This window comes from Tursiops truncatus, chromosome 12 (assembly GCF_011762595.2).
Source record: "Tursiops truncatus isolate mTurTru1 chromosome 12, mTurTru1.mat.Y, whole genome shotgun sequence".
NCBI classification, from domain to species: domain Eukaryota; kingdom Metazoa; phylum Chordata; class Mammalia; order Artiodactyla; family Delphinidae; genus Tursiops; species Tursiops truncatus.
This window is the reverse complement of record NC_047045.1, coordinates 76,754,910-76,770,381: the sequence shown is the minus strand read 5'-3', so window position 1 is coordinate 76,770,381 and position 15,472 is coordinate 76,754,910. Positions and strand designations below refer to the sequence as shown.

At 35.9% G+C, this 15,472-nt stretch overlaps 1 protein-coding gene across 2 annotated transcripts in view; it reads right to left on the bottom strand.

Annotated features, from left to right (window-relative positions):
* The window catches only part of OPRM1 (opioid receptor mu 1), a 158,641-nt gene extending 144,170 nt beyond the window's left edge, over positions 1 to 14,471 (bottom strand). For both annotated transcript variants that reach the window (XM_019951588.3, XM_073789758.1), the window contains exon 1: positions 14,179 to 14,471. In XM_019951588.3, the coding sequence (XP_019807147.2) occupies positions 14,179 to 14,471 (293 nt within the window). The remainder of the gene's footprint in view (positions 1 to 14,178) is intronic.
* Between the last annotated feature and the right edge of the window lie 1,001 nt (positions 14,472 to 15,472).

Genomic DNA, 15,472 nt, shown 5'->3' with positions numbered 1-15,472 from the left:
CATAAAATTATGCTGCTGGGGATAAAGTATAAGAGTACCTTTATATCACAATTGAGTTTCTGTAGTTAGAAGTTCCACAAATAATTAATGGATTCTGTTTTTTTCCAGGTTGAAAGGCAGACTCAGAGACCTGAATCCAGTTAACCCAGAGACATAAGTTCAGTTCAAAATGTCATGGCCTAATATGAAAGAAAAACTCCAGATTTTGACCTGTGAAAAGACAAGTTTCCTATTTTCTTTATTCTCACTTCAGTGGGAGTACAAGCTATCAATAAAGAAAAAAGTTATGAACAGTTTGTCAATTAGGGAACATTCTAGGAGGTATGATATGTAAGGTGAGATAACAGGCTAATCAGCTAGCCTAGTGAAGCCTCAGTAACTAGCTTGAAAATCTCACCTTGACGCAAGTAAATATAGCAGTCTTGAAAGACCTTAAGTTTCAGGGTCATATAGATCTTGATTCAAATCTTAGTACTATCATTTATTAGCTGGACGAATTTGGGCTTATTAATTAAATTTTCTGAGTTTTATTTTCTTCATCTGTAAAACTTGGAAGATATTGGTGTCTTCCTTAAATGGTTGGTGTAAATATGAAAAAATTTTAAAATAGTATATTTAAGGATTATTGGTTTGGAGTCTAATTTGTAGTAACTTTCAATAAATGTTAGCTAAGGTGGTCTTGATGTTGAGGATGCCTCTCATGGGTTTCAAATTTAATGAGGCAGATACTATTCTCTGACAAGACACAGCTTAAATGTTTATACTTATAAAAGTGTTACTTTTGCTTATACTAATTTTTTTAGCATGCTTTCTCATGTGTGCTAAAGATAACTGATGCGTCATAGCCTAGATCGTTCTAAAATCACAGCTATTTTCCTTCACCAATTATCTCCCCCACCCAAGGATTTGGTATGTTAAACTCCACCTCTTCATCTATTTTAACTAGAAAGTTGACCAATATATTATGTTTCAAATATCAACTCAACTTCAAACTACTGTGTGGACAAAATATCTCAGCTACACCAAAGCATGGTTTCTATTATTATTCCAGAAGAGTACATTTTTTGATAAAGGACATATATCTTTATGTAAAATATGCTTTTTTTTTCATTTTTTAAAAACATCTTTATTAGAGTACAACTGCTTTACAATGGTGTGTTAGTTTCTGCTTTATAACAAAGTGAATCATTTATGCATATACATATGTTCCCATATCTCTTCCCTCTTGCGTCTCCCTCCCTCCCACCCTCCCTATCCCACCCCTCTAGGTGGTCACAAAGCACCGAGCTGATCTCCCTGTGCTATGCGGCTGCTTCCCACTAGCTAGCTATTTTACGTTTGGTAGTGTATATATGTCCATGCCACTCTCTCACTTTGTCCCAGCTTACCCTTCCCCCTCCCCATATCCTCAAGTCCATTCTCTAGTAGGTCTGCAAGGGTGTGTAGATGGGCACGTTCATTCATTCATTCATATGTTCTTATTTTTGAGTTTCTAAAGTGTTGAGAAAATAGTACTCTTGTGGAAATTATCATTGGCGTGGTTTGTATTTTAATGTATGCTTTGTGGCATTGACTCGTACCAATGTACCAATGTATTTTGTGGGAATGTGACATATTTATTTATAGGCAGGAAACGTCTGCATTTTGTCAGAGTAATGATCCTTTTTCAAAAGATGGCATCAATTTCTCCTTTGATACTTGTATTCTAAATTCCACAAAATGGGTAGTAATTTTAAAGAACAGAAGTTTTGGGTCTGACTTCTAACTTGAGATTTCTGCTGCCTATGTTTATGTATGACAGGGTATTCAGAAATAAAATGGACGTTGTTTCAGTGTAGTGACACACTAATGAATGTCCTACAGCAACGGTTCTTGAGATTTTCTTCCTGTGAGTCCCATTCATTCCAGACTCTACTATTCCATTGCTTTATCCTTAGTATTTGTGGAATGTTTATAACATCTGCTTTGAGAAATACTTGTAAATCCTGGTCAATAGGATTCTGTTTCATTGTTCTATGAAAATTAACCAAGGCTCTCTCCACTCACTTTTCTCTATCTTGTATCTGAAACATAAATAATACCTTTAACGAAATTCAGAAAATTAATAAAGACTTAAATCAAAAGGTTTCCCATTGCTAGGCTTGGAGATGGAGGAAGATAAGCTACAGTAATTGTAATAAACCTTGGGAATAGTGTTTGTCTGATAGTGTGGTTGAAGAACACTGGGTTAGTTATCCTGGTCCTATCTTTGGCATTTATCAGCTGGTGAAATGATTTAATTTTCTTTTCCACTAGACTGTACTTTTGGAGAGAGGTAGGACTGGGTCTGTTTTGCTCAGTGGTAGATTTCGGAGCTTCTAGGAGCGTGCTTTGTAAGTAGTGTTGAACAAACATAGCAAATAAATGAGCTTCAGTTTCATCTTCTTTAGTATTAGTTTGACTTACAATTTTTTTCCTTGTTTAAACTCACAAAAATTTTACAAAATTATACTATTCAATGTAATGAAAAAATTAAAGTCCTATATAATTTTAAGGCATTACATTTATTCTTTAAATATCTATTTTGCTTATTTTGCAAAGTGGTTAAATAAGCTTCCTTTTATCATCAGAAGGAATGACTGTTTGAAGGATCTCAATTAACATTGTCTGCTTTTAATAGAACCTCTTATTTTCACGGCGTTGGATCAACAACATCATCAGAAACATGCTCATATATAAATGCCTTCAACCCATGTGGTTTCCTCTTTAGAGCTGATGGGGCTGAGTAAGTGTTAAGTTATAATGTTGATAAAAATTTCCCTTGTTCTTCTTGGCAGGCACAGTCAAGTTCTGATGTTCAGGTTATACTGCCAGCAGCATTTTTCAATTAACATTAATAGTCCCCCACAAAATGCTCAACATTTCAGTGGCACTGAACCCAGTGTTTCAGTGAAAAAATGCTCAGAAGCAAAGGCCTTTTCTTTCACTGATCTCCTTGTTCCACAGTTTCTGTACTTGGAATACTCTCAGAGAACTCTCAGTTCTCTTGAGTGGGTCTCAAGGATATTATTTTCTATCTTGTGCTTGCTTTATTTATAGAGTTTACTACTCGGATTTAAAAGTTGACAGGCATTGCCTTGCAAGTCCTGGAAAAATCCATTAGGAAGGTGTTAGGAATAGACATTCACATGGACTCACTGTACCATCACAAATACATCCTCCATGAAGACCTCCATCTTTTTGAACAGTTTTACTGTGATTAGTGAGTCAGACTCATAACAGAAGCCAGGACTTTTCACAGGGATGGTATGTTAAATTCCTGAATTTCCAAAGCTCGTGTTCAAAGGACACCATTATTATAAGTTATTTCTTTTAATTCAAGTAAACTACTCTGCTGAGTAAAAAGGAGTTTCACTATATGCAGTCAGCATTTAGACTTGGATTCTGCTTTAGACACTCGGACTATAACACCGATTTAAATGTGAAATATTTAAGTTAAAAATAGCTATTCTTTTTCAAAAAAAATAATTGGTTTGCGTCTTTTTTCTCCATTAACTTATCATATAATATAGAAAGACTTATCAATAGGGAGCCAAGTAAACTGCAGTTATGTGTCCTTAGAATTCTCTTCCCATCATCATGGTTGCTAAACAAAATGATATTGGAGTGATCCAGTGCATTGGAATGAATCAAAGAATGACAACAATAACACCCATGCAACGCCTTGCCTTGCCTCTGCAGAAACTGTGATTCCAAAATGATAAACTGCATTTCAAAATGTAAGAATAATAATATGATTGATCTAGGGTAAGGCAGGAGTAGTGGGTGAATGTTGAGATCTTGCATGCCGATGGTGTGAGCCCAGTGGGAGGGAAGGGAAGACATTCCCAGTGGGAGGGAAGCAAATAACAAAACGTGTCTCTCATATAGCACTTTGAGAATGTAACACCCATTTCCATATATCTTATCTAATTTGGACCTAAAATTTATGTGAGGTTGAATATGATTAGTATTCCTCATTCCAGAATTAGCACTGTTTCCATGCCAGTGTGCCTGCTATGAAGGGAGATGATTGGTCAACTTTAGGAAAATTGTTAAAACATCGTGAGCTTTAGCTTTTCTGGGAGGTAGTTTAATTTACTATTTATTCTACAAGCAGCTTCATAATGTTCAGAGAAATGAAACATGGACAGATCTCTTAAACTTCCTTGTCAGACAGGACTGCTCTCTCATCCATGAAATAGGTAGGTTGGTCCAGATCTGTGTGTCCCAATCTTGACTGCATGTTAGACTCACCAAGGGAGCTTTTAGACCTACCCTTGTCCGGGAGTTATGCCCAGAGTTTCTAATTTAATTAGCCTTAGGTGGAAGTGGGTTTTCTTTCTTTCCTTTTTTTAAAGGCTTCCCAGGTGAATCTGATGTGCAACCAAGATTGAGAACCACTGGAAGGGAATATCTGGGAGGTCTTCTCCTTCTTTGTCTCTTAAGTGCGTTGCAAGGATTTATGCAATAGCTCTGATGTTCCATGAGTTAATTGGAAAGAAATTCAACTTTTATTATTCATTTTATCCTGTCTGGATTTCTTGCTAGAAGTTAGATCCAAATCTCACCTAAGAGATTCTGGGAACTGTAGCATTCTTCAGCTGGACTCTTTATCACCCAGTTAAAACTCTCCTTAACTCAGCTCTCCTTGCAAACTTGTACCTGGTGGCCATCTGGCTGATTTAAAGAATTCGTGTACATGCTAGAAAGTTCTCTCTGAACACAAGTGGTCAAAGAAGCAGTCATTTGGATACAGATGGGGACTGAATTAAAGATGAGAAATCAGGCAGGGAGGAGATTTCAGTGAGTTTTAGGAAATGATTGAGGGAAACCATGGGCAGGAAGTCAAGGGATTACAAACACCACAGAACACCTAGGCTTACCCTAGTCCTCTTTATGCAGCTGGACAGTCAAAGTTCTAAAACACAGGGAATAACATTTTTCAAAGAGACTTTTGAGAACCACAGAAAACAAATTTTAAAAAAATGAGCAAGTTACGTAAGTCAAAAAGAAGATGAAAAAAAATCCAAACAATGAGCTTTTGTGCTTCTAAGGGCCTAAAGAGAGGTGGAGGGCCATGAAGCTGCCAGTCACCGTCTGGGTGCATGGGGGTGGGTGTGTGTGTAGGCATAAGTGTCTTTGAGGACAGATTTCATATTTGCTAAGAAGTTAATGTGAATTTACAGATGACAATTTCAATTTTTCCTGAAAGCTTCAAATGACTGAAGATGAAAATACTGTGGAAAAGCCTAGAAAATTGCACTGATTTAAGATAACCACAAAGCATATTCAATAGATGGAAATTTTTAAGAACCGCAATTTTCTAAGCACTTACTCCTTAATCACTGGCCAAGAGTGGTAATGAATATTGCGGTTTGTCTGGGTTGGATGAAGAGTTGGGGGTTGAAGGTGGACACCTGGGGTGACATGGAGATGATCCTGTGTGGTTACTATTTTAACCATTTTAACTTCAACATCAGTTTCAGAAAAGCAGTATCCTCTGTCATAAAAATCTATGACCACTTTTCTGATTTGTGTTAAACTTCATTTTGTATTGATATTTCCTCATGTTGAAAAATACTGCAAGGTGGTACTAGGTTATTTTTACAAAATGCTTTGTTTCCATCTAGTAAACAACAAAATGCAATCAAATTTGCCGAAGAAGGAGATATGTTCTCTTTTATGACCACTAAGTTTTATTTAGCACGTTTGTACCAGAGTTTGGCAAATGACAGCTTGTGGGACAAATCTGTCAGCTAAGAATGGTTTTACATTCTAATTTGTATTTTAATTTTTTTATATGTATAATAATTAGTTTGGCTGTTTTTAATCTGAGGCTGCTACAAGGAAGTAATTTGGTAACACTTATTATGGAATAATTTGCATTGTATAATCAAGTAAACCAAAATGAAGGTTTGCATTTTTTTGTACTGAATGAAGAATCATTTCATTCTTGTAAAATGAGTTAACAAAAGAAGGTGTGGCATGATTATTTTCCTGATAATCAAATGTATGGCTTTTCATAAAAGTCAACTAAAAGATTAGGTAAAATTATTAAAAAATGCTAGTTAGAAAATCAATCTTTTTTTTGTCATTAATGAGAAATATTTTAGGAGCTAAGTTTTTACATCTTCACAGTTAGAATAATCAAAAAACAAAAATAAGTTTGTAGGAAGTTATATATTTTTAATGGTTGAGAAAAATAATATTTTGAGGCACATGAAAATTATATGGAAATTCAAATTTTAGTGTCTACCTAAAGTTTTATTGGAACATAGTCATGTCCATTCATTTGCATTTTGTCCATGGCTACTTTGGGGCTACAATGGCAGAGTGGAATAATTGTGACAGAGACCATGTGGTTGCAAAGCCTAAAATATTTACTTTAGGGCCCTTTACAGTAAACATTTGTCACCCCCTGAGGTGATCCCTCTTCACCTGATGGGTGTGAGTTGTATGTGCACCTAAATATAGTAAAATGAGGTGAGATTCTTATCTTGGAATCATTTAAATCCAAACTTTACATCGGCTCATGAAAATATCTTGGTATAAAATAGGTTTTTAGGTTCCAGATTACGTCCCTACTTTATTTGAGCATTCTCACCCTTCTCAGTGTGGAGGGACCAGGCTAATTCACACACCTGGAGCCATTAAATTGTAGGCAGTTTAGTTTCTTATTGAAAACTAGAGTAAGAATTTTGTGGCTTAAAACTTACTCCAAAGTTTGTTGAGGAAAAAGTATCAAGTACACTATATATAAAATAGATAATCAACAAAGACCTCCTGTACAACACAGGGAACTCCTCTCAATGTTCTGTAATAACCTCTACGGGAAAAGAATCTGAAAAAGAATAGATATAGGTGTATGTATAACTAAATCACTTTGCTGTACACCTGAAACTAACATGACATCGTAAGTGAACTATACTCCAATATAAAATAAAAAATTAAAAAATAAAGTGATTAGCAAACAAAAAGTATCAAGTAATAGTTGTGATTGTATGACTATAATGCAATTACATACTACTTATTAGGTGAAAGTTTTCTTTCTGGAGTTTAGATCTTCACCGGAAATAGAAGCATAAGACTTCAGACAACTGAACTAAATCCTAAATTGTAAGTATAATCTAGACATTCACATGGGATTATTACATAATCCCAATTATATTTAAACTTCTATTTTTAGAAATATAAGGGAATCAATTTAATTTTGAGAATTTTATTTCAATATGCAAAATTATGAAAACTGAGCTGTACCAGTGGATTGATATCAGCAAATAATAAATTCAAATAAAACACATATATACCTACACATAAGTCCACAAACTTTGAATGGGAAATAGATTGTTACTCTTATAATTTAAACATAGAAAGTAAAATTTTAAAGAATGAAAAAAAAAAGTTAGTACAGTCAATTCTCAATATTCATGGTAGTTTTGTTCTATAGACTCACTTTACCTACTGAATTAGAGAAGACTGAAGCTTTGCTTCTAGAGCAAATAAATACAGGGGGAGGTTCCTGTGAGCCTCCAATCACATTTTCATCAACTAATCAATACATAACGTTCTGTTATGTGTGTTCCTGTTTAAAGGCATATTATTTAATATATATTGTTGATTCATTGACTCTGAACTCATGACCAACACCCCTATAACACCCACATGAAGCTTATCTAATACGCCTCCTTTTTCCATTAGGTACCTCACAGCCATCTTGTGCTTAGGACACTGCACAGCACGTCAACACTACACCTGGGGTCATTTAAAAAATTTTTATTTTATATTGGAGTATAGCAGATTAACAATGTTGTGTTAGCTTCAGGTGTACAGCAAAGTGTTTCAGATATACCTATGCATGTATCTATTTTTTTTCAAATTCTTTTCCCATTTAGGTTATTACAGAATATTGAGCAGAGTTTCCTGTGCTATACAGGAAACTGTCCTTGTTGGTTCTCTATTTTAAATATAACAGTGGGTACATGTCAATCCACCTGGGGCCATTTTATTTATTTATTATTATTATTTATTTTTGCGGTACACTGGTCTCTCACTGTTGTGACCTCTCCCGTTGCAGAGCACAGGCTCCGGACGTGCAGGCTCAGGGGCCATGGCTCACGGGCCCAGCCGCTCCGCGCCCGTGTCCCCTGCATCGGCAGGCGGACTCTCAACCACTGCGCCACCAGGGAAGCCTCACCTGGGGCCATTTTAAACAGTGAAATCACCAACAACAAAAACTTCAAAAACGCTAAAAATGTGGCCCTAACTAGACCTCAGAAAGGAAATATTTACACTCTGAGAGCTGAAACAGGAAGGCAGAGTGTTGTTTCGTTTGACCTCAGCTGGGAATTTGCCCATCAGAGCAACTCTGCCCTTGTCTGTGACAGACCCCAAAAGCCCATGAATACGGAGTTTAGGGTTACAGATAAATTTTAGCAAGTAAGCTTGTTTGCAAATACAGAATCTATGAATAATGAAGGTGGACTACATATGCAACATTCTTCAAGGGAATATTTTAAAAACAGCTGAAGAAGAAAATCCACAAGCTAAGTTCCATATTAAATATGACAGTGAGTTCATGGCATGAAGACAAGTTTATGTTTGTATTATCATTTATCAAAATTAGAGAATAAAATTGAAAACAAAATTAGAGAACAAAATGAAAACAAAATTGAAAACAAAATGGATATCCATATGTTTCAATTATCAGTTACTAGATACCTAGGTATGGCGCCCTGATTTAAAAACTTATGTGGTCCGTTTAATTCTGCATATTGAAATAAAATTCTCAAAATTAAATTGATTCCCTTGTATCTCTAAAAACAGAAGTTTAAATATATGCAAATGACAAACTAATACATGATTGAATTAAAAAAGCAAACTGTACTTGATAATATTCTTGCCTAGACAGAATCTGATATCTAGAATAGATTGATCTCTCTCTCTCATCTGATGGAACCCATCACGTGTTTCATCATATGTAAAAGCCCTACCTGCCCTACCTATTGGCTTATAAAGGTTCACTCGGTAGATTCGGTACAGCCACTATCTCTCTGATCAGTTTTGCAATGCAACATCCAGAATGTGATTAATTTCTGAAGGCAAATATTCAGGTAATTTCTCTATGAATTAGGAGAAAATGAGAGTCTCATATTTTAAAATTCCACTCAACATTTAGTCTTCATACTTATCAATATATTTTAAAATGCTACTTTTTGTTTTTAGTGTTTAGCAACTTGCTTTAATTTATATGATGACAATTCTATAACTAAGATTTAGAACAGAAGTTATAAGACAGGATTCTTAAGAAATATGTATTCTTTTTTTTAACATCTTTATTGGAGTATAATTGCTTTACAATGGTGTGTTAGTTTCTGCTTTATAACAAAGTGAATCAGCTATTATCTATTGAAATGAGTTTATCTTTTCCTGCTGACTGAAACAATTTGGTTTCAATTCATAACTAAAGTGCATTACTAGAAGAAATAACATTTCAGCTTTTATGTGTAAGGGGTCCTCCAAGGCTTACAAAACCCCAAAGTAAATATTGCCAGTATTTATCTTGAATGACGTTTTGAAGTAGTCAGAAATTATTTCTATTTCCTTCAGAAGTGGAGAAATTATGCCTGGGTTACATTCACGAACAGATATATTTGTTGCAGCAGTTGCTGAAAACATTTTTTTGAATATTGTAGATAAGTAACATGGAAATATTTGTCACTATGGGAAAACACAAAGAAATCTTTACATTAATTTAAAACACATCCTTAGAGATAAAGTAAAAGGATATAAGAGGGGTAATGACCTGAGTTTTTGTTTGTTTGTTTGCTTTTATGTTGTTGTGTTTGACATTTGTTTCTATCCTTGATCTGCTGGAACTAGAACAACTCTGGGCAAATAGTGAAATTATGTATATCAACATTAATATAAAATAGAAATAATATATGCAGTTTGAAGAGCATGTTTAAATGATTACCCTTCATTTGTGGAAACACACATGTGAAATAAAAATTTTAAAATATGTATATGAATAATAACCACCAAATTTACAATAGTGATAGTCTCAGGGGAGGGAGTATAATGGGAGAAGAGAGATGGCTTCTTATATGTATTATATATTATTATGTATATACAATTACATATTATATATTACGCTATGTATTGTATAAAATATGTAAATTATATACAATTATGTATTATGTATATATAAATATATATTATATATAATATAACATATATATTATTAGAGGTATATATAATTATCATAATTATATATAATGTTTAAAGGTGAAGAATCATATTATTCTCTATACATTTCTTTATGTTGGAAATATTTCATAAAGTATAAGATAGCTCATTCATGAAAGGAGAGAAGGAAAAGAAACTCAGTGATAACTCTATGCAAATGACAGAGACATAGCTTACAATGGAGGAAATGAAAAACCATTTAGTGTTGTCAGGACACACTGAGAAAGAGGTGTTCCCAACAGAATTAGCACCTGTACGGGAAACAGCAGTTACAGTTCACATTGTGATAGATGTTACTAGGAGCTCTCCACTGATCATTCTGTACTTTAAACCTGAATCAAATATTTAATAATATTTAATACACAGAGATCATAGGACATGTTTTAAAATTAGAAATACTTCTTAGTGAAATCAAAGATAATAACATCTTGCATATATTTAAATGCTCTTATCTGATAACTAATATTGAGAATTCATCTCGTCAAGTTAAGAAATAATCTTAAAAAAGAAGGCCATATAATTTGGCACTCTTCATTGGAACTTTGTTTGGAAGGTTGGCTTACATAGCCCCCAGAGATCTAACAGTTTCTAACCCTTTACTTTTTCCAACAGTGTCTGCATAGACCATAACTAAATGGACAAATATCTTAAAAAAAACTCACAAAATAAATACATCTGGGACTATATCAGTTTTTACAGTTATGGTTAATTCTTTACTTTGGTCAAATATTTTCAATAAGTGAAACACTCCTGGTGGCTATAACTTTGTGTATTATTTTGATTGATTTTTTTTCTTTAAAACCTTCTTGACAATAATATACTATTATCCCGTTTTAAATGATTGCCACATATTGTAATATTTTATCGCCTTATTTTTCCAGAATAACTGTGGTAATTTTTAATATATAGTTACCATGCAAGTACTTTAAAACCAAAAAAGCTTTCAGATAATGAACAGTTATAACAGTCTATCATTTAACATCTGAATTTTAAAATTTTAGATCATGTAGCAGCATCTCTTTTCCTCCCTTATGTTCCTTAGAACAGCACTGTGTAAGAATGTTACTTAAGTTATATTATTTAATAATGTTGTTGGTGAAGTTATGATGATGGTGGAGTTAAGATACAGAACTGAAAATCATTAATCATTCATGGCATCTATATTACCTGTTATTTTTGTTGTTGTATTTTGTTGCCATAGTCATCGAACCTCATGGTTCACTCAATGTGTTAAGACATTCTAATAAATGTAATCTTAATCTGATTAGAAAACCGTAACTACTTGAAAATTCAAAAGTATTTGTTGAATTTAAAATAATAGCAGGAAGTAAGCATTTCACCTCAGTACTTTAATAGATGCAGCATTATATTCATCTTTCTAACAGAGGCAATAATGTCCCCGAACTGATCATTTTGTAGTGAAATAACCACAGCCTGGAGACAGTCCAGTTAAATTTCTCAGCTAAATAGATATAGTTTCTTCACTCCCCAGAGGCTTTCCTCATCACTTCATTTGTCACTGAACTATTTTTCTGTTTCACAGTCATATACCCAGAGGATTACCTGACTTTGGAATTAAACACCTGGCTTGCCACAGGTGGTGTTTGGGGTGCCCTTTTTTTAATCTTCTTTTAACACCTTTATTGGAGTATAATTGCTTTACAATGTTGGGTTAGTTTCTGTTGTATAAAAAAAGTGAATGTATTTTGTTAAAACTTTAAGCACAGAAAAATAAAGCATAATATCATGTTCTCAGAGACAGTGTCACCATCCTTTTCCAAGTCATCAAAAGTTCAGAGGTTTTACATTTTGATGCCTTTAGAACAAACTCACCCAAGTAGTAATCTCTTAAACACTAGAATAAAACCAATCTGCTTATTTCACAGCCAGCTGCTGCTCTATTGGCTCTCGCTTTATAGAAAAGCATAAACTAGAGAGGAGAAAAGTCAGGAAGGAAAATACCAAGAGAAGCAATAACAGAGCATAAAAGATTATGTTTGAGATGGCAGGGTATCAAGATGGTTTGGTAATTTCTATTTATCCCTCATTATCCAGGATTACAGACATAAATTTGGACTGATTTATTATTTCCACATTATTATCTAAACCTACTCTGTCACTCTTCTAGTTGAATTAACTCAAATCATGATTTGCCACTCTAATAAACACAAAATTATATTGGCTAAGAGCAATTCCATGGTACTGAACTAATGAATTATCTGTCCTTGGAGAAATCATTTATATTTTCTCTGCCACATTTTAATCACCTAGCCTAGAAAAACTCTAGTTTCCCTTCTAGCTCTATAAACTCATGAGTCTATGAATTTTCTTAGGAGAAATGAGAAACATTTTCCCTTCATGAAGCAGACCTTTAATTGTTATTTTTATTATGATAAATGCAAAAGAGACAGTTTTTATCTTTTATATGAAGCTTTATATTGAATTACATAAAGTAATGTTTTAAAAAATAAATTCTTCCATTGATTTTCTCCCTGCATTTTTCCTTTTGTTGTTAGCCTTCTTTGCAATAGATGGTGCTCTTTTCTCAGAGAAACTACTTGTCTTATTCCTCATCAAAAGATCAGGAAAATTAGTTTTACTCTTTAACAATCATCAATTAAAGAAATCGTACATCAAAGTAGAAAGAATTGATAAACAACTTGCAGCACGTTGATAATGGAAGCATAATGGAGAAAATGATTGTTAAACGATTAAAGAGCTCCATTGAAACCTGCAATACTTGCTGAATAGATGAAGCCAATATTGTAGCCAAATATGAAAATGCCATGCTTGCTCCATACATAGAACCCCTAGTAGAAAGAAAATCCTAAATCAGGAGCCATTTTAAAGTATTAAAATAATTATCTACTTCAACAAAAGTGAAAATATAGTATTCCATATTAACATGTAGGATTTGAATATGCACATCAACACTAACACAATCTATTTACATCAATCTCAATGCTGAGAGTTTGCACACTCTTTGCCAGATAAACCTGGAACATCTGGGCAAATAGAAAGTGGGCCATGAACTCTTTTGAAACAATTTCATTGGATAAAGACACTGCTTAATTTTTCCAGAGCAACAATTACTTCTTATGTAATAGTTTATAATCCAGAATTATGCTGCCTTTGGTCACTTCTAACTAGTTTCAGCTTTTGGAGGCATTGAAAAACTGTCATGTCCTGCAGTTCTGAACCACCCTACCTATCCCCATTCAGTTTGTGACTCTCCTAGCAGATCTGCAGCTGCCAACTGCAAACTGGTCTAGGCAACACAGCTGTCATGTTTGTCACAGCAAAACGACACTATTTACTGTGGAAAGACACCAGAAAAACTTCCTCTATGAGTGTGGCCTCAGGATGGAAGAAAGAGTGGAATAAGGGCTGCTATGACCAAGGAAGAGGAAGGTAGGCCAGTGGTACAGCAAAATACCCTGGCACCAGCAGGAGTAGGAAAGTTGCCAAGGTTCATCTCTGAAAAGAACTGAGCAGGAAACCTGCCCCTCCTCTCCCCAATTAGGGGTAAAATAACTAGAATTTCTCTTCCATTATTCACAAATTATTGTTTCCACAGCTCCTTTGGAAGGGACTGTGGGACACTGTGCTCAAGAGCTGAGAGCCCTCTTGGCTCAGTATAAGCAAGCTGTAAGATAGACTTTTTTTTTTTTTGCCAGAGCTTTATAGTTTTACCAGAGCAACTTCTCCGTTCCCAAAATTTTGGATTATGTCTTTATCAACGGAGCGAAGAATAGAAAAGTAGGATTTTGTACTCAAACAGCAACCATTCCATCCACTGTCACCTCCATACTCTCCCCTGTTCACCTCCCTTTTCTCACCCTCCCGCCGGACACCGTTTATGCCCCTATTAGCCACTGAAATCTACACTCGGAGCCCTGTAGCCTTCCTTACCTGACAATCACATACATGACCAGGAAGTTTCCGAAGAGACCCACCACGCACACAATGGAGTAGAGGGCCATGATGGTGATGGCCGTGATCATGGAAGGACTGCCGGTCGAAGGGCACAGGCTGTCGCTCCCGCCCAGCTCGGTGCGGTTCGGACCGCATGGGTCGGACAGGTTGCCTTCTAAGTGGGAGAAGTTGACCCAGGAACTAGGGTTGGGTCCCGGGGAGCAACTTGAAGAGTGCGTGAAGGGATCAGTGCAATTGCTGGCGTTCTTGGGGACGCTGCTGCTGTCCATGGTGCTGACGACCGGCCGGCTGGGACCGCGTTGCGAGTAACCGCGAGCACCCGGACTTTCAGGGTCTACGCGCCTCCGCTGCTTCCTCTCGCCGCTGCCACAGCTCCGGCTATTTCTTATAGACCAACCCTGGCGGAGCCAGAGAGGAGAGTCAGGCAGAAGGAGAGAGCTAAGCATCTGACGGTATCCTCTGCTTGTAGCCCCCTCCCACCTTAGAAGTACAGAGACACATCGTCAACCCCACACCGCTGGGGGGAGGGGAAGGAGGGCTGTGCGGGATCCAGAGGCTGGAGCGGAGGGAGGAGAGAGAAGTGGATTTTGCGCAAAGCGATCCAACGACTTGGTTTCCTCACTCGGCACTCGTCTGTGCAAACACCTCTAAGGAGGGGCAGAACAAGGAAGGGAGTTGGAGAGAAGGGGTTGGAAGTGAGACAAACAGAGAGTTAGTTTTTGGAGGCTGTAAAGCATAAGAAAGGGGGCTGACATCACTCTTTTTCCAGCGCCGTTTTCTCAGTATAACATGACAGGAAAGACATTGACTTGATGCAACTCTGACCACCCTACACCCCAGCGCTCTTCCATCCTTACTGCCTAAGCAATCGTTTGGGGGCAGGGTACACAAAATCTTCTTCTTTAGCCCTCCTTGCCTCAGACCCGCCTGTCCGCGAAAATGTAACCGTGTGTTTCCTATCACCAAGTGAGAATTTCCAACCCTTCAAACCTGCCTGAAACAAGAATGATTACTTCTCTGAAAAAGAAATGAAAAACAAACTTTTAGAAAGGAAACCTATTCCCTTTACTCCATATTCCTTTATTTCTCCTAGAGTAGAAGCGTTATTTGCATCTGATTTCTATCCTGGTGAGGAAGAGGCGTAGGAACTGGGTACAGAAATCAGGGAGTTGTGGCGTCCAGAAAAGTCAAAGAAAGACAACGGTGACATTCCATATATAAATCTCATACGTTTGGAATGATTAATTATTGTTTTTATCTCCAGACTTCC